Source organism: Pteropus medius, unplaced genomic scaffold (genome assembly GCF_902729225.1).
Source record: "Pteropus medius unplaced genomic scaffold, Ma_sr-lr_union100, whole genome shotgun sequence".
Taxonomy (NCBI): Eukaryota; Metazoa; Chordata; class Mammalia; order Chiroptera; family Pteropodidae; genus Pteropus; species Pteropus medius.
In genome coordinates, this window is record NW_024349800.1 from 54,030,841 (window position 1) to 54,051,448 (window position 20,608).

A 20,608-nucleotide genomic window follows, 5' to 3' on the forward strand; every position below is an offset into this window, starting at 1 on the left:
GCGTGAGAAAAAGTGAGAATGGGTCTGGGAATGGGGCACATGCACAATCGCTTGGAAGGTCATATGGCAGAGGACTTTGCGTTCTTGTTGTCTGACTATGGTGGGGTTATTGTCTCTGTTGTTCATTTCAGTGATGGCCGAGTCAAATACACCTTGAACAAGCAGAGTGTGAAATTTGAGATTCCCTTGCCTTTTGGTGGCAAATCCTCCAAAGATCTAAAGATATTGCAGGCTATTCGGACACCAGCCCTTAACTTCAAGTCTGTGGGATTCTACCTGCCATCACGAGAATTCCAAGTCCCCGCTTTCACTATTCCTGAGTTGTACCAACTACAGGTGCCTCTCTTGGGCATGCTAGACGTCTCCACAAATATCTACAGCAACTCATACAACTGGTCCGCCTCCTTCTCTGGTGGCAACGTCAGCACAGACCACTTGAGGCTTAAGGCTTCGTACCACATGAAGGCTGACTCTGTGGTCGAACTGCTCTCGTACCGTACGCAAGGTGAGCTATGCTCAGTGAGAGGGTGCAGAGGGCTAATTCATCGCAGGCTCTGATGGGGCAGCCTCCTCCTGGGAGGGAAAGACTTGGGCTTTCTTACAGATATTTTCCTTGCTACTTGGAATCCTATTCATTCATTCATTTATTCATTTATTCAATCAATAGAAATATTTATTAAACATATAATGTATATCAAGTATTCTACTAGGCAGTAACAAAGAAAACAGATAAACTGGCAATTATAATTCAATGTAAGAGTGCTATGACAGGGTATAGTGCATAAGTATAAGGTAAGGTAGAAGCACTTGATAAAGAACCCAGCAAGGTCTGCAGTGGCCGGGGAAGTCTTCCTACGGGAATGCCTTTTGCTATCAGATTTTATACTTGTGTTTTAGATGGAGGAGACTGTTGCACGACTGACCCCGATCAATGGGGCTTTATTAATGAAAGTCTTACAATATAGAAATTGTTCTAGAGATGTATTGCCTAATTTAACCAGTGTGTTTTAATTTCGATGCTAGGATCTGCTGAAACAACATATGACCCCAGGAAAACATTCACATTGTCATATGATGGGGCCCTACGCCACAGATTTTTTCTGGATTCAAATATCAAATTCAGTCATGTAGAAAGCATTGGAAACAATCCAGCTTCCAAAGGTTTTCTAACATTCGATGCGTCTAATGCCTGGGGACCAGAGATGTCTGCTTCAGTATACTGGGACTCAAAAAAGAAAGAGCATCTGTATATTAAGGAAGCCAAGATTGATGGGCAGTTCAGAGTCTCTTCATTCTATGCTAATGGTGCCTATGGCCTCTCTTATCGGAAGGATTCTACCACTGGCCAGCTAAGTGGGAAGTCCAACCTGAAGTTTAACTCCACCTACCTCCAGGGCACCAACCAAATAACAGGAACATATGAAGATGGAACTGTCTCCCTCACCTCCACCTCGGACCTACAAGGCGGCATCTTGAAAAATACTGCTTCCCTGAAATATGAGAACTACGAGCTGATTCTGAAGTCTGACACCAACGGGAAGTATGAGGACTTCGCCACTTCTAACAAAGTAGACCTGACCTTCTCTGATCAAAATGCATTGCTGCGTTCTGAGTATCAGACTGATTACAAGTCATTTAGGTTCTTCGCCCTGCTCTCTGGATCACTAAATTCCCATGGTCTTGAATTAAATGCCGACGTCTTGGGCACTGACAGAATTAATAGTGGCGCTCACAAAGCAACATTAAGGATCGGCCAAGACGGAATGTCTACCAGCGCGACCACCAACTTGAAGTACAGCCCCCTGGTGTTGGAGAATGAGCTGAATGCAGCGCTTGGCCTCTCTGGGGCATCTGTGAAGTTAACGACGAACGGCCGCTTCAGGGAACACAATGCAAAATTCAGTCTAGATGGAAAAGCCGCCCTCACAGAGGCATCACTGGGGAGCGCTTATCAGGCCACAATTCTGGGTGTCAATAGCAAAAATATTTTCAACTTCAAAATCAACCAGGAGGGACTTAAGCTTGCAAACAACATGATGGGCTCATATGCTGAAATGAAACTTGACTACACAAACAATCTGAACGTGGCAGGGTTAGCGCTAGACTTCTCTTCGAAACTTGACAACATTTATAGTTCTGACAAGTTTTATAAGCAAACTTTTAATTTACAGCTAGAGCCCTATTCCTTTGTTGCTACTTTAAACAACGACCTGAAATTCAGTGCCCTGGATCTGACCAACAATGGGAAATTACGGCTCGAACCCCTGAAGCTGAACGTGGGTGGGAATGTAAAAGGAGCCTACCAAAATAATGAAATAAAACACATCTACACCATTTCTTATGCGGACTTATCAGCAAGTTATAAAGCAGACACTGTAGCTAAGGCACAGGGCACAGAGTTTAGCCATCGGCTCAACATGAACATCGCTGGGCTAGCTTCAGCCATTGACGTCAGTACAAACTACAATTCAGACTCGCTGCATTTAAGCAACGTTTTCCGCTCTGCCGTGGCCCCGTTTACAATGACCATCGATGCACATACAAACGGCAATGGGAAACTGGTTCTCTGGGGAGAACATACCGGACAGCTGTATAGCAAATTCCTGTTGAAAGCAGAACCTCTGGCCCTTACTTTCTCTCATGATTACAAAGGATCCACAAGTCACCATCCTGTGTCCAGAAGGAGCATAAGTACTGCTCTTGATCACAAAGTTGGTGTCCTGCTCACTCCAGCTGAGCAGACAAGCACCTGGAAATTCAGGACGCAGCTAAACGAAAATGAATACAGCCATGACTTTGATGGCTACAACACTAAAGACAAAGTCGGCATGGAGCTCAATGGACGGGCCCTGGCTGACCTTACCATACTGGACTTTCCGATTAAAGTGCCACTGTTACTCAGTGAGCCTGTCAATGTAATCAGTGCTTTGGAGATGAGGGATACTGTTGACCAGCCCCAGGAATTCACTATTGTTGCTTCTGTAAAATATGATAAGAACCAAGATGTCCACACCATCAACCTCCCATTTTTAAAAATGCTGTCAGAATATTTTGAGAAGAATCAACTAGTAATCATCAGTGCTTTGGAAACTATACAGAGAGGATTGAAACGCATCGATATTGATCAGTTCGTGAGGAAATACGGAGCGGCCTTGGACGAACTCTCACAGCAAGTTAATGATTATCTGAATGAATTCAGTTGGGAGAGACAAGTTTCAAATGCCAAGGAGAAACTCACTGCTTTTACAAAAAATTATACAATTACAGAAAATGATCTAAAAATTGTATTGGACAATGCCAAAATCAACCTTAATGAAAAACTATCTCAACTGCAAACATATGTGATACAATTTGATCAATATATTAAAGATAATTATGATTTGCATGATTTTAAATCAGCTATTGCTAAGATTATTGCTCGAATCATTGAAAAATTAAATATTCTTGATGAACAATATCATATTCGTGTAAATTTAGTAAAAATAATCCATGATCTATATTTATTTATTGAAAAGATTGATTTTAACAAAATTGGAAGTGGTATAGCATCTTGGATTCAAAATGTGGATACTAAGTATCAAATCAGAATCCAGGTACAAGAAAAATTGCAACATCTCAAGACACAGATTGAGAATATTGACATCCAGCACCTTGCAGAAAAGTTAAAACAACAGGTTGAAGCTATTGATGTCAGAGTGCTTTTAGATCAGATGAGAACTACAATTCCATTTCAAAAAATAAAGGAAATCATTGAGCATGTCAAATACTATGTTAGAGATCTCATTGACGATTTTGAAGTAACTGAGAAAATCATGGCTTTTAGGGCCATTTTTTATAAGTTAATTAAGATGTATGAAATAGACCAACACATCCAGGTTTTAATGGATAAGTCAGTACAACTGGCCCACCAATATAAGTTGAAGGAGACTGTTCAGAAGCTAAGCAATGCCCTACAACAAGTTGGGATAAAAGATCACTTTGAGAAATTGGCTGGATTTATTAATGATGCTCTCAATCAGCTTAAAGCTCTGTCTTTTAAAAATTTCATTGAAGAAGTTAACAGATTCCTTGACATGTTGGTAAAGAAATTAAGGTCATTTGATTACCTTCGGTTTGTAGATGAGACCAATAACAAAATCTCTGAGGTGACTCAAAGAATCCATGGCACGATCCAGGATCTGGACCTTCCGCAGAAAGCTAAAGCACTAAAACTGTTTGTAGAGGATGTCAAGGCCATGGTCTCAGTCTATCTGGAAAACCTAAAAGGCACCAACATAACCTTATTCATAGATTGGTTACAGGAGGATTTAAGTTCGATGTCTTTAATTTATATGAAAGACAAATTCCAAGAGGCCCTAGAAGACATCCGAGACCAAATTTATCAAATGGACCTTCAGCAGGAAGTGCAGCGATACCAGTGCCTGGTAAGCGCAGCTTACAGCACACTTGTCGCTTACATTTCCGACTTATGGAGTCTTGCTGCGAAGAACTTTACTGACTTGGCAGAACAGTATGCTATCAGACACTGGGCTGAAAATCTGAAAGCACTGGTAGAGCAAGGGTTCACTGTTCCCGAAATCCAGACCGCCTTTGGGACCGTGCCTGCCTTTGAAGTCAGTCTCCGTGCCCTTCAGGAAGCTACATATCAGACTCCTGACTTCATAGTCCCTCTGACAGATTTGAAGATTCCATCAGTTCAGATCAACTTCAAAAAGTTGGAAAATATAAAAATCCCACTCAGGTTTTCCACACCAGCATTTACTGTCCTCAATACCTTCCATGTTCCTTCCTTTACAGTTGACTTGGTAGAAATAAAAGCAAAGATCATCAGAACCATTGACCAAATACTGAACGGTGAGCTGCAGTGGCCAGTTCCGGAAGTCAACCTGAGGGATCTGAAGGGAACAGACACCATTTTTGCTAGAATCACTCTGCCAGACATCCATGTACAAGAAATCACAATTCCAGAATTTGTAATCCCAAATCTTAACCTTAAAGATTTCCAAGTTCCTGACCTTCACATCCCAGAATTCCAACTTCCCAGCATCTCACACACAATTGAAATACCTGCTTTGGGCAAGCTGCACAGCATTTTGAAAATCCAGTCTCCCTTTTTCATATTAGACGTGAATGCTGACATTCAGAATGTAACTACATCCGTGAACAAGGCAGAGATTACGGCTTCCATCACTGCCAAAGGAGACTCCAAATTAGAAGTTCTCAAATTTGATTTTCAAGGAAATGTACAACTTCCAGACCCTAAAATTAATCCATGGTCTCTGAAAGAATTCATGAGTTTCTCCAGCAAGTACTTAAAAATAGAGTGTAAGAGCGAAGTACTATCTTTAGGAAATGCTGGTGAGGGAAGATCAAGCATAGTGGTGGGTTTACACACAGGAAAGAATACAGTGGAGCTCAGTAACACTGTGCTCGTCGAGATAAACCATCAGCTTACCGTGGATAGCAACACAAAGTACTTCCACAAGCTGAACATCCCCAAGCTGGACTTCTCCAGCCAGGCTGACCTGCACAATGAAATCACGGCCCTGGTTCGAGATGGACACAAAGCATGGACTTCTTCTGGAAGAGGGTCATGGAAATGGGCCTGCCCCAGTCTCTCAGATGAGGGGACACATGAATTGCAAGTTAGCGTCACTGAGGAAGGACCCAATGCTTCCTTTGGAATATCTAATAAGATCCACAGCAAACACCTGAGAGTAAACCAAACCTTGGTTTATGACTCTGACTTCGACTTCTGTAAATTGGAAATCCAGTCCCAAGTTGAATCTCAGCATGTGGGCCAGAGCGTTCTAAGTGCCAAAGGCACAGCACTGCTCAGAGAAAGGAAAGTCGAGATGGCTGGCAACCATGATGCTCATTTAAAGGGAAAAGTTAGTGGCACTTTGAAAAATTCTCTTTTCTTTTCAGCACAGCCATTTGAGATAACTACATCCACAAGCAATGAAGGGAACTTGAAGGTTAGTTTTCCACTAAAATTGACAGGGAAGGTAGACTTCCTAAATAATTATGCACTGTTTCTGAGTCCTGATGCCCAGCAAGCAAGTTGGCTAGCAAGCGCCAGGTTCAATCAGTATAAGTACAATCAGAATTTCTCTGCTGGAAACAATGAGAACAGCATCCAGGCCCACATAGGAATAAATGGAGAAGCCAACCTGGATTTCTTAAACATTCATTTAACAATCCCTGAAACAACTCTACCTTACACAGGACTCACAATTCCTCAGGTGAACTATTTCTCCTTATGGGAAAAAACAGGCTTGAAGGAATTATTGAAAACAACAAAGCAATCATTTGATCTAAATGTAAAGGCTCAGTATAAGAGAAACAAAGACAAACATTCCATCTCAATTCCTTTGGATGCGTTTGATGAGTTTATCGTTTCCTTCAACAGGCACTTTGAGAAAGTCAGAGACAAGGCATTAAATTTTTTTGCCCACTCCTATAATGAAGCAAAACTTATGTTTGATGAGTACAAAGTTGAAAAATCCCTCAGCAATCAACCCAGGACCTATCGGATACCTGGATACACTATTCCAGTTGTCAACATTGAAGTGTTACCATTCACAGTAGAGATGCCGACATTTGGCCATGTGATCCCAAAAGAGATCAGCACCTCCAACTTCACCCTCCCCGGCTTTGTGCCCTCATATACATTAGCCCTGCCATACCTGGACCTGCCAGGCCCTCCTGTCCTTTCAGATATTCTCAAGTTTAATTTTCTAGAATTCAATGAGTTGGGTACCCTGAACAAAATTTTAATTCCAGCCATGGGCAATATCACCTACGATTTTTCCTTTAAATCAAGTGTCATCACACTGAATACCAATGTCGGACTTTACAACCAATCAGATACCGTTGCTCATTTCCTCACTTCCTCTTCTTCTGTCATTGACGCACTACAGTACAAATTAGAGGGCACCTCACGTCTGACAAGGAAAAGAGGTTTGAAGTTAGCCACAGCTTTCTCTCTGAGTAACAAATTCGTGGAAGGCAATCATGACAGCACCATTAGCTTAACCAAGAAAAATATGGACGCTTCAGTGACGACAACCGCAAAAGTCCAAATTCCAATTTTGAGAATGGATTTCAAGCAGGAACTTAATGGAAATACCAAGTCAAAACCTACTGTCTCTTCATCCATTGAATTAAAGTATAATTTCAATTCCACCAAGCTGTCCTCTACTGCTACAGGGACCACTGGTCACAAGCTCAGCTTAGAAAGCCTCGCTTCTTACTTTTCCATTGAGTCATCTAACAAAGGCAATATCAAGGGTGCGGTCCTTCTTCAGGAATATTCAGGAACTATTGCCAGTGAGGTCAGCACTTATTTGAACTCCAAGGGTGCTCGGTCTTCAGTGAAGCTGCAAGGGACTTCCAGAGTCGACGGTATCTGGAACCTCGAAGTCGAAGAAAGTTTTGCTGGAGAAGCCACTCTCCGACGCATATATGCCATGTGGGAACACAACACGAAAAACCACTTACAGCTAAAGGGCCACTCCTTAACATCTGGAGAGCACGCAAGCAAAGCCACCCTAGAACTCTCCCCGTGGAAAATGTCAGCTCTTGTTCAGGTCCGTGCAAGTCAACCCAATTCTCTCCTCGATGTCAATCACCTCGGCCAGGAAGTGTCCCTGAATGCTGACTCTGAGAACCAGAGGGTCAGCTGGAAAAGTGAGATCCAGGTTTACTCTGGGTCTCTCCAGAATGACATACAGCTTTCCAATAACCAAGAAAGGGCACGCCTTGACGTCACAGGTTCCTTAGAAGGGCCCCTGTGGCTCCTCAAAAATACTGTCCTGCCAGTTTATGACAAGAGCGTATGGGACCTCCTAAAGTTGGATGTAACCACCAGTACTGAGAGGAAACAGTATCTTAGTGTTTCCTCGGCTCTTGTATACACCAAAAACCCCCATAGCTATACCTTCTCTGTTCCTGTGCAAGAAGTGGCTGATAAATTCATTATTCCTGGACTGAAACTAAATAATCCGAATTCGGTTCTTGTCACACCTACACTCCAAGTCCCATTTACAAATCTTCAGGTTCCGTCCTACACATTTAACTTCAGCGAAATAAAAATCTACAAGAAGCTAAGGACCTCACCATTTGCCCTCAATGTACCGGCCCTACCCAAAGTGAAATTCCCGGAAGTCGACGTGTTAACGAAGTACTCTAAACCGGAAGGCTCCTCGGTTCCCTTTTTTGAAATAACTGTGCCTGGATCTCAGTTAACGATGTCCCAGTTCACCTTTCCAAAAAGTATTTCAGTTGGCACGGCTGCTGTGGATCTAAATGAAGTGGCCCACAAGACTGCAGACTTCCGGTCGCCAAACGTCACCCAGCCTGAGCGGACCATGGAGATTCCTTCCATGCAGTTCTCCGTCCCTGCTGGGATTTCCATTCCTTCCTTTGGAGCACTGACTGCACAGTTTGGGGTGGCCTCTCCCCTGTATAACGCTACTTGGAGCGCTGGTTTGAAAAACAAAGTAGACCACATTGAAACATCCCTGGAGTCCACATGCAGCTCAACCATGCAGTTTCTGGAATACGACCTCAACGGTAAGAAAATGCCCCGACTCCTCTCATATGAGAATTCTATGTGTTACATGTGTTCAATGAGAGTTGCAAATAAGTAATTATGTATTTGGATATGACTAGAGGCTCAATTACGCTATATAGCAAAATTTAGAAGAAGAAGAAATGCATATCTCCCCCCCATGTAAAAAACCATCCTATAGAAAACCTTCTGATATTCAAGCAGAATAGGTTCAAAGAAAATAGACTTTTCTGTCATGATTTTAGGACTAATAATGTCTCCTTTTAACTATTTCTTTTTTTAAAATGGGAACTGCATGTTTCAAATATATAAGTAAGGCATAGAGTTAAGATAGATTTCACCCAGTTTTCACAATGAAAATGTCTGCTACCAACAGTTATTAATCAAATAAAAAATCTCTCCCATACAGTTGTAGGAACACACAAGATCAAAGATGGCGTGTTAGTCTCTAAGACTAAAGGGACATTGGAACACCGTGACGTCAGTGCAGAATATAAAGAAGATGGCAAATATCGAACATTGCAGTATGGCGCTTTTCTAGAAACTTCATCCCTTTTCAGTCATTGTGATTTTTGCCATCTCTGTGCCCCATTCGTGACGGCCCATCTGTGTTTCTGCTTGCAGGGACTGGGAAGAAGAGGTTCACCTTGACATCACCAGCCCAACATTCACCAGTGTCCAGCTCCACTACCACATAGGCGAGAATAACTACTCCTTCTCAGCGGCCTCCCCAGCCATAGGCACAGTGGCCCTGGACTCAGAAAACGATAATGATACTTTAAAATGGAACTACTACTACCACCCTCAGGTGAGTCCCACCTAAAGAGTTATATGCCCAGGAGCAAGCAGATCAATGCAAGTCAGTACAAAGTACTGTTCAGGCTCTCCCAGACTGGGAGAAACAAAAGCGATGGGCAGCTCGAACTTCTTCCCCAAGGAACTGTTCTGCAGAAACTATTACAACAAGTCTTTTACTGGCTTTAATTATTAGATGTACACATGACATCATATTATCACTATTATTTTATTAAAGGTAGTAAGAGGAGGGGTATGCCTCATCACCTAAATCATAGGCAAACTCTGCCATATGTTGAATATCCTTTCAGATAGTGGTTTCTGGAATAGTTGAGGCTTCAAAATGCTTCCCCACGCTAGAATTGTTAGATGAGATGTGGCAGATTTGTCTCAGCTGTTTCACAAGCTCTGCCAGGGCCAAATGAAAGATGCCATTAGATTTAGTAGAGGAGGAGAAGTTATAAGGTTCTATTAATGAAGTTTGTCGTAGGTTTGGAAAATGAATGTCTCCTGACACTGATATTCTAGATTTCTGCTGGATGGGCTCTAGACTTTTTTTTTTTTTTTTTTGCTACTTTTTTTCCTCTGAAATAGTCTTTTCCTGTCTCTTTCTTCCCGTCCTCCTGTGATCTTTAGTTCTAGGAAGGCCTTAGTGTTACTGTATAAATGCCATGCATACATTTATGCTTTCTGAGGCAGGTGATAAAGAGGAATTAACAACAGTAGACTTGTTTAACCAGAAGCCAGACATATGAACTGACATAGGAAAGATAAATCCCCTTCAGAATATGAAAGATCCTCTGAGCTTTACTGTTAATTGCTAAAGAAGTTTTAGTATATTATATTATATAATCAGGATAACTGAAAACATGTTCTTTTCATCCATTTGTTTTTCTGGTTTTAGTTGTCTCCTAATAAAAAACTCAACATATTCAAACTTGAGTTGAGGCAGGAAGCTAATGACAAATTTCAGGTGAAAGTTAATGGGGAAGAAGAGGCAATGTCTCTTAGCAGTTTAGCAACTGCTAAACTCTCTGAGAGACAATGTGCCCAAGGTAACAGGGGCATTATATGACTATGTCAACAAGTGCCACGAGGAGTACACAGGACTTGATCTGAAAGATGCTTCTTTAAAAGTGAGAGGAAGGCTGCAAAACAGCACTGAGCAGGCCTATCAAAAAGCAGTGAGGCAGATTGATGAGGTAAACACGACACTTGGGAGGGTAGTCAGAGACGCCACTGGAACCTCCCAGCTATGGAATGACAAGGCCCAGAATCTGTACCAGGAACTGTTGGATCAGGAAGGCTAAGTCAGTCTCCAGAGACTCCAAAATAAAGCTCTAGACAGCCTAACAGGAGTTACAGAGGAATACAAAATAGTAGTCAGTCATCTGATTGGCAAGTTCATTGATTACCTGAAGTTCCCCAGATTCTAGCTCCGCGGAAGGGCCGGGACATACACTATAGATGAGCTCTGCACTGGGGTCATGAGGGAAGTAGGGAAGGTACTTTCTCAGGTATATTCAAAATCTGTAGTAGGTTAGAAATGCTGTTTTGCTATTTCCAAGACCTGATGGAGAAATCTGAATTAATCAAGCACCGAATGAGTAAATTTCCTTTTGATTTGAGGAGTCATAAATGAGTAGACATAACCTTGAAGTTTGGGAAACTATTGAAATCTTTATCACGAAAGGTCCAAAAGGTATTTAATTACCTCCAGTCTAATAAAACTACTACAGAGATGCTAGGTGATTTTCAGAGATATTTATAAAATATTTTCCTAGAGATGGAGAAATGAATGGCTTACAAGAGAAGAAATTTATTAACCTCATTAATGATATCCAACACGAGATCAACTAAACCTTCACTAGTTATAGTCAACATGTTTTTAGATTCTTGAAAGAAAACCTATACCTTGAGTTTGGTACGTTTAATGAACTTGTTTAAAACAAACTCCAGAAAGCTTCTCATGTGTGAGAGTAGATCCATCAGTAAGTTAAGTCTCTTCACAAGGAATGTTTTTATCCAGGTGTGGTCAGCTGGACAGTGAAATACTATGAACTTGAAGAAAAGATAATCAACCTGATCAAGAACCTAGTCCATGTCCTCAAGGACCTCCATTTGCTTCTCAAATCTCAAGTGAACCTGAGCAACTCATGCAGAAAGATATCCAGAAATATTTTAGCATCCTTGACAATACAGATGGAAAAAGGAAAGAGAATACTGTAGAGCTTTCTAACAGTGCTCAGGAAATAATTAAAAGCTGGGCCATTGCAATGGAGGAAATCATTTCTGATTACCGCCAGCACTTCGAATATAAACTACAGGATTTGTCAAACCACCTCTCTGATTACTATGAAAAATTCATTGCAGAGTCCAAAAGATTGATTGACCTGTCCATTCAAAAATACCACGTTTCTGAGATATATCACCGAGTTACTAAAAGAGCTGCTGCAATCAGCCACAGCCAATGACATGAGCCTCTACTCAAGATTGCTTCAGAAGAATTTACTATCACCTTCTAATTTTTTTAAAGCAGTTCTCATGTATTCTTCTACTCCAATTAATTTTCCACATAGTGGGGGGCGGGGTGGAATCAAACTGTATGTATTGATATAATTATACACTGAGCCAGTCCTGTAGCAGGCAGCTGACTACAAGCAGAAGCACATGTGAACTGGACCGGTACTGCAGCTGGTGTCAGATCTCCAAGGTCTCTGAACTCTAGGAAACAACGTATTTTTCCAAGTTAAAGAAAATCGAGATCTGAGTTATTTTGCTAAATTTAGGGGGAGGGAGAACCAATAAATGAATTCTTTATTGGTTCACTGTGGCTCATTCATATTAAAAGATAGTGAAATGAGGGTATTGAGTCAAATGTCTGACATTTTGAATCCTCCAGAAGAACACATATTGTGTTTGAGTGATCAAGGGGGAACGGGAGAATTTGTGGAGGGAAATATTTCGCTGCCTTAAAAAAAAAATAACCGATCTCAGGGATTGTATTTGCAAGTAGGAAGGAAAAACTGTTTACAAAGGCTTTTACTTAATTTGGTCCCAAGGAGCATCGCATTTGTCTTTCCGTGCCATACATTCTTCCTTACCAACCAGTCTGCCTTTGCCAGGCAAGGCTGTCTGCTAGGCTCTGAGATAAACCAACAAGCCCTTTATTTCACTCGGCCTCCCAGGAGTAGAGAAGGGATGGCTAGGACGTCCTGCTCCAAGGACTTCATGGAAGTAGGGACCCCAGAAGTCTCCCTGCAGCTCATCCAGGATCCATTCAATGCAAAGGGATTGAGGGAGGGAGAGGAAGCATGAAGACGTGATTTCCTAACATTTCTGGGACCACACATATATTTTTTCTCTTGAATTTCCTAATTTCTCCAAATAACTTGATTCTTAACAATCCCAAATATAATCAAGACATAGCCACTCGCTTCAAACTCTCATTTTAAATATTGGCAACATCCACTCAGAGCATCTAAGCTGAGCTTTAGTAAAGGAAAGCTGCAAAGACCCTGTGTGGCACAACTTCACGAATAGCATTGGGAAGGGTAGATGTGACTTCTTTCCATGGCATTGAAAAACAAAGGAAGGGGATGTGACCTTTCGTGAATAGGAAATTAGAGATCTCACACACACACACACACACACACACACACACACACACACACACACGAGGTCTGTTTGGAAAAGACCCTTTGAATCCAAAAAATATCTTCAACCTTCATCATTCTTTCATAACTCCCTCCCATTCTATTGGTGAAGCCCACCGTTAAAATTCACAAGTATTACCTGGAAAAGGAAACACGTTAGCCTATTGGGACCTTAGCAAGATTCTTTGGCCTGGACCTGGAGAGGCAGAAAGAGTCCTAGGGATGTGGAATGCATAGTAGTGTATGAATCTGGTACTCAAGAAAAGTCTGTTAGATAATGAATCAATGGAAAGATAGATAGGTGAATGAATGAATGAATGAATGAATGAGTGGGTAAATGAGGGGTCAGTTCTAAAGGCAAAAGAGGGGAAAATTAAGCCCACATCCCAGGGTACCACATGAGTGATTCTAGGCACAGATCTATGAAAGTTTCCTGATGAGCTATAAGCAGCCAGAATCTACTGAGTATGCAAATTGAAAGGAGGCCTGGAGTTATGGTTTAATTTGGAGAGGAAGGAAAAGTCCAAGGTTCCTAGTGCTTACATGATGAAATGTGTATCTGGAACTGAAAAAAAAAAAAAAAGTAGACACAAATTTAAAATGATCGTGTAATCACACAGTGCTACCTTCCCAGCTCCCTGACTGGTAACCCTATATGAGGGGCCCCTGGCTGGCTTAGAATATCTTCATCACACTCAATAAAGTGGAAAGAAGAAGGGGGAGTTCCTTGGGAGGACTTGGACTTCACTTGTTCTCTTCTTTGGCCTTCGACTGCAGATCAGGATACTTCCCTGTGTTCAATTAATGGCTACATTCCTCACTTGCTTGTAGCTTTGGGCAACTTACTTCCACTCTGTGAACCTCAGTTTTCTTATCTATAAAATGAAAATAATATCCTGCCTGCCTTGAAGAGCTGTTCGTGAAAATCAGATGTGAAAGAGTTTTGTAACTTTTAATGTTGTATAGAAACCAAGTGTCATTATTATTAGATAATCATTTAAATAAATTGATGGCAAGGAGAGAGGATAGAGGCAGGGAGACCTACACAGTTCAATGAACATTTATTAAATGCTTCTGTGTACTAAGCATGAAGGCTCTAAAGAGGAGACAAAGATAAGTAAGATGCAGTTCCTGGGTATCTGTTTGTTTACTTATCTATCAAAATGGAAGTTGTTGTCCTGTGATGGGTATAAACAAAGTATTCTGAGGGTTTATAATAGAAAAGGATGAGGATCAAGAAGTTTTCATGGACAAGGTTGAAATGGATCTTGAAGATATGTAGACTTCGACAATTGATAAAGGAGAAAGAATATTCTAGAAAGAAGAGAAACATGAGGGAAGGAAGATAGATGGGTGTGTTTGAGGGACACTGGCTCATCTAATTTGACCAGAGCACAGGAAAAGTTACTGGGAGACAGAACTGGAAAGGCAGGTTTGGCAGTATTGCACAGGTCTGGAAAACGGGAGTGAAGGGTGGTACTCCTTGCTGAAAGTTTTGAGCAGGAAGGTGATATGAGTTGAGATTTAGGGAAACCGATATAATTCATCCAACTCACACAGGACGAACTATAAAGGGATAAATCTGCATATGAGGCTGTGCCAGGGTCCAAGTAGAAGATGCTGAGCACCTCGGCCAAGTCACAGATGCTGGAAATGGTGAGGAGTTGGGTACAAGAAGCATCATGAGGGCACAACCAACAGAATGAGGGGGCTGACTGTTTGGAACACAAGGGATGGGTGCAAAAGCTATTAACAGTGAAGCTGCCTTGGTAAGTCATCGGAACCAAGAATTGGAGGGGTTGCCAGGGAGATAAGAAGAGCAAGGGAGAAGGTCAATCAAAGTAGACTTTAGAGTTATGAAATTTTGAACCTGCATAAATTGAAGAGCTACAGGGCACCAATGAAAGCAGGAGGAATGTGTTGAAGGGTGAGAGATTCTCAGTGTCAGGCATGGACTCATAGACTATCATGGCTGAAAAGGGTCTATGGGATCACATGGTGAGTTTCAAATTGCAGTGGTATGTCCAGGCAGAAATATCTAGCAGGCTATTTAATTGCAGATATAGGCTAGAGAAACAATATTCAAAGGAATAGGGACAAAGGAGAATTTTAACCAATTATTATATTGACTTGATGTTCTTATAAGCACCTTTACAAACTTAACAAGAAAACAGAGTTTTTCCCCTTAGACGATCAATTGGCCTTTTCTCCTGAGACCAAGCCAATGTGTACATCTGCTAAGGACATACCGTGAGGTGACGTGGAAAGTCCTGCTGTAAACACAGATATTCCTCCTATTAAACAAATACCCAAAGTTTAACCAAAACAGAAATGAAATAGGGGTCCCAGCGCATGTCGGTGGAACTTGGGAAGCACTGTCGAGCTATGTGGTTCGGTTTGACTCCCAGGTCCTGCTGTCCCCAGAGTATGCCTGGTAATAGATGAGTCCACTGAGAGTGGGCACCTCTAGGTGCTTTCAAAGCCACCTCCATTTTCTTTGCTTTTCACTTGAAGGCTCTTCAGTTGAGGAGCTCAATTGCCCTAGTTTGGTGGCCTGAGCAAAGCCCGCTCTGACTTCATATTCTAGGCCCCTCTTCTGGCTCTGATTTATGACTTAGTCCCCATTCAGTCAGAGAAGGGGCCAAGTTGGCCCTCAAATGGGGCCTGCAATAAGGGAGCCAGAGCAGACAAACGGATGTTCCCTGTAAAAGTGTCCAACAGCCAGAGATAAACATGCAGACGCTGACCCTACCTCCATGTCTTATCTCCATGTCTTGCTGTTTCTCATTAAGAAGTCAGCTATAACTTCCTTCAGAGCACTCCGTCTGTTGGTGGGATGGTTGAGTGGTCTCCAAGGAATGACATTCCAGGGCCTCATAGAAGTTGGTGGGGTAGGTACCCATGTTTCTACAAGGAGAGGACCCTGCCCTTCTCCTTTACGAACGGGCCCATGCCCCACACAGGTCCGAGCAGCGCTTCGAGTCAGTGATACTGGGCACTAAGCACTAAGCTCTGACATTTGTGTCAATTTTACTCCTCGACTGGCACCACTAAGGCCTGGTTTCGGGTGAGAGAGGTAACTCAGGCCTTGGAGGTGGCCTGGTCCATGAGCTGTATACTGTGTCCCATCCTGGTTTTTAAGCTATGGCTAGGGCTATAGCTGTGCCACATGAGTACTTAAAGCCACACTGAGCAGAGGCATAGAGAGTTTAGGCTCTAAACTAGAGAGTGGCCTGAGGAAAGGGAAGCTGTCAACGGCCCAGCTGCACCAACACCCCTTAGCTGCCCAAGTGGACTCTCCCCCTCTCCTCTTCTCTTCCCTTAAGTGAGACCCAACCAGGCCGGTACGTAGATCTCTACATAGCAGTGGGACCCAGGCTAACTCTGGAAGGCCTCAGGCTCTTGTACTGGGCTGGGCTAGCTGGCTTGGAGCTGGCATCATTAGAACACATCTGGAATCACGTGACACACTGGAAAGCACAGTAGAGAGAGGGTGAAGTACTGCCTGTACCTCATCTGAGCTGAGGCAGAGGAGCCTGGAGCAGCCAATATGTCTTTTTTCTCAAAAGAAGGCCTAATCTCTGAGGCCAAATTCAAGCACCACCACTCATGACCTACGTGACCTCAGGAAATTTACCTAAAGTTTTCTAACCATCAGTTTCATCTTTAAAATGGGAATCATGAAAAGAGAATAGGTCGGGACTCTCTGAACGGAAGTAGAAAGTGGCTCCCTCTTACGTTACAGGGTCCTAATGAAGACTGATTGAAATAATATGGATCAAGTGAGTGGATCCACAAAGAGTAAATAAATTGTGTCATATTGACAGAAGTTGAAATGAATGAAGTATAATTATAATTACACACAACTGTATAGAGGAATTTTACCAAAAAAAAAAAACATGGAGTGAACAGGTAAATCTCAGAAGATTAAACACGGCATGAAGTTAAAATCAACTAAAAGCAAACAATTTGAATTTTTTCAATTTGGTTATAGTTTTAAAGAAAGGGAATGAGAAATTCAAGATTCAGGATAGGTAACATCTGGTGGAAAGGGGCAAGGGACAGGATGAGTGTATTCGTCAGAGTTCCCCAGAGAAACAGAACCAATAAGACATAGAGAGAGAGATGAGAGGAGATTTATTATAGGACATGAAGGTTGAGGAGTCCCACAACCTACTATCTGCAAGCTGGAGAACCATGAAAACTGGTGATGTAGAGTTTGAAGGCCTCAGAATCTGGGGGCGAATGGTGTCAGTCCTGGTCAGAGTCCGAAGGCCCAAGAACCAGGTGCACCGATGTCCAAGGGCAGGAGAAGAGGGGTGCCTCAGCTCAAGGAGAGAGCAAATTCTCCTTCCTCCACCTTTTGTTCTATTCAGGCCTCCATAGGTTGGATGGATGATGCCCGTCTGCACCGGTGAAGGCCATTTGCCCCGCTCAGTCCACTGATTCGAACACTATTCTCTTCTGGAAATAATGTTTAACCAGCTACTGGGGCATCCCTTAGCCCATCAAGTTGACTCATAAAATTAACCATCGCAATGGATGAGGACACACAGGTAGATGTACATCATGTCATGCTCTCGCTCTTGTACTGGGTGATGAGTTTTGGGGTGTTTCTTATGTTAGTAATTAATTTAGTTTTTATGATATATTGTTAATTTTTTAAAACAAAAATTAAAACAAAAGAAAAATAAAACCTTCAAATGCCTGGCACATAGTGAGCACTTAATTTAATTTGTGGTTCCCTTTCTCTCTTTATAGCATCAATCTAAAATTTTTGGATGGACATACTCCCCTTTTTCAAGAGACATTATTTTATATTTTCAGCGGCTATTTATTAAGGCCCTTCTCTGAATCGGGCACTCTCCTAAGCTCTTGGGGCACAGAAATTAACAAGGCACTGCTCCAGGAGGCCGTGGGTGGCCCTTCATCTGGAAGGGGCCCAAATAAGGAAGACTCATAGGAGACAGTGGGAGCAGGGAGGGAGGGACAGAGACTAGCTACAGGGGCCTGATAAAGTCACTTCACTTCTCTGATCTTCAGTTTCTTCATCTGCAAAATGGGAACGCAACAATAATATGCTCTAGAGGAACTGAATCAGTCTGGGTCCCCTGTACTATCTAAATGCTTTGTCTCTGTGACTGGTTCTTTTTTATTCTCATGGGGCCCCCCTTGGCTACACACCATGCTTTCTCACCTGCCTCCAGGCTTTGCTGACTCCCTGTCAAGGCCCAGCAAAAAATGCTCCTTAGTATTTGAAGCCTTCTCCTACCTGACACCCTGTCTCCCCATTCACAGGTCCTATAGGCTATGCAGGGCTGGCTCTTACTCTGTGATGGGTGCAGATGCAAACTGGGGTGCAGGGTCTCCCTGCAGCTCTGTGTATGAGGCAAAGCCTTGGAGCTAGGACAGAAGCACATATAGCCCCAACTTCCCAATGACGCAAGAGGCAGAGAAGAATCCAAACTAGGACCCAGCAGCCCCTCACCCCTCTCTCCTTCTCCCAGGCTGCCCAGCTTCTCCAGGCCCCCCACGGTCAGACTGCTGAGTCCTGGGAATCTGGCCTCCCCGGAGTCCTGCACCGGGCCAATGGGGCAGCCGGGCATTTCTGGGCAGGCACTGCTAGGAAGAGCTTCCGCACAGCAGTCATCAGGCAGGATCCCATCTAGCAATGAGAAGGGCCCTTAGAGAGTTGTGCAAATGGAAGGTTTTCAGAGGAAGAAGGGTGGGACAAAAAAGCTATTAACAAAAGAAAACGTGAGATTATTTTTAGGCTGAGATGTCCTCTCTGGGTGGAAGAGAATTAGTTTTATCAGGGCGGATGGCCTCTTCTTCCTGTGGAGCAGGTGGAGAGGGCCGCCCCCGCCCCCCACACACACACATGACAGATAACCTTACTGGTGTTTGACCAGAAAAATGTCAAACTGGTTGGTTAAGATTGTAATTCTGGGATAGGTTGAAATTGCAATTAGGTCAGGTATTGTCTAGGTTTGGTATCATGGGCTTTAGCATAGGTGATACCATTTTAGGCCTGTGGTTTCCTCTTTAATGGTGTATTTGGTGCATTTTCTTCACAGAGGCCCCAGAACTGACATGGGGACAGGAGATGTTTCCTGTCACCTCATTGTCACTGACACATACATGAGAGTGAGGTTTCCCTGGGGAGTCAGCTGATCCAAGCTCCACCCTCACCTCCAACACGGGGCACCCTTGGCTACACACCATGCTTTCTCACCCGCCTCCAGGCTTTGCTGACTCCCTGTCAGTGCCTAGACTCTCTATGGAACATTCAGGGTTCTCTAGAGTCCCACCTCCTCCAGGAAGCCTTCCAAGACCTGCTAGCTGTCTCCTGAGCTCCATCAGCCTTGACCATCTGTCTGCCCACAATGGAGCCCCGCTGCTCTCTGTCAGGTCTGATGCTCCCTCTCTGCCTAACACAGCCTGGGCACACGACAACACCTCCGCCCTACCAGCCTGCATCATCTGGCCTGCAGGCCCTCTCCCCAGGGTGGGGATGAGGTTCCCAGCCTCAGTCAGCACCCTGTGAGGACAAGATTTTGTTGTGCTCTCCCAAGGGAGGGTATGATGGCACATGCCAGCCCTGGAGGTGGCCCCGCTTCAGGCCAGCCAGTCATTTCTTTGTGGTGAAAAGGGCCGGTCGGGCTGAAACAAGACCAGACTTTGGGAGCAGAGGGACCAGTTCTAGTCCCAGCTCTGCCTCAATTGTACCTTTGATCTAGGAAGTCACGTAATCATCTCCCTGAGCCTCTTCTTCTTCATCTGGTAACATGTCCCTCTGACGGGACACGGAACCCCCTGGTGGCTGCCGAAGGCATTGCACACTCAGCCTTGTGCACAGGTGAGTGGGTGAAGGACAGTCAGGAGTCCGCTTCCCCAGAGCGGTCAGTGGCCATGCCCCTGCCTGGCTCTGACTCAGGACCCAGCCTGGCCCCCCAGCCCGTCCACACAGGCCAGCTCGCTGCACTGTCGTGGTTCTTGCAGAAACGTTCGCTTGTGGGACAGCACACCCGCTTCCCATCAGTTTTTATTTCTGTGAGGGCTTGCTTACGAGCGGGGCATTCTGTTCTTGGAATTTCTTGTTAAAATATTTTATTTAATTAAGTTTTTACAGCCGGGTCTGCTTTGTGTCTGTCCGAATTCAGGGGCCAGGGCAACCCTCTCCTCAGCTCTCTGGGAGGCTCGGTCACAGAGGCCCAGGCCCGGGGACTGCATCCCTAGGTCTCAGGTATTCCTGTGCAGCCACGAGATCTGGGATTGTCAAAGGCTGGACCTCACCACAGGCCCCACTGGAGACCTCGGTGCCACCAGCAAGGTCACCCGAGCCCTCTCAGGTGGAAGATTTTCTCGGCCCAGGAACCGCTCTGTTTGAGCTGCAGATACAGTCCAAATATGCTGTGGACGATCATAGCCAGCTCTTAGCACCCCCAAATTCTACATCTTGTCCCCCTCCTTCCCAACACCCACTCCTCTGACCTCCTCAAGCTTAGCTCCATTCCTTCTCCTCTGGGTGCCCTCCCCAAGGCCCTCTGTCAGAGCCACTTCCCTCCTCTACCCACACCCC

General features: G+C 43.8%; 1 protein-coding gene across 2 annotated transcripts in view; it reads left to right on the forward strand.

The window, feature by feature from the left end:
• Positions 1-17,459, forward strand: part of APOB (apolipoprotein B) — a 43,520-nt gene extending 26,061 nt beyond the window's left edge. Inside the window, exons 25-29 of one of the 2 annotated variants that reach the window (XM_039887734.1) lie at positions 132-505; positions 1,024-8,577; positions 8,985-9,099; positions 9,200-9,383; positions 17,403-17,459. In XM_039887734.1, coding sequence (XP_039743668.1) covers positions 132-505; positions 1,024-8,577; positions 8,985-9,099; positions 9,200-9,383; positions 17,403-17,444 — 8,269 coding nt within the window. In that variant the 3' untranslated portion in view covers positions 17,445-17,459. Of the gene's footprint in view, positions 1-131; positions 506-1,023; positions 8,578-8,984; positions 9,100-9,199; positions 9,384-11,399; positions 11,575-17,402 lie in introns of those variants that run through there. The other variant, XM_039887735.1, reaches the window with a different exon arrangement.
• The last annotated feature ends 3,149 nt before the right edge of the window (positions 17,460-20,608 follow it).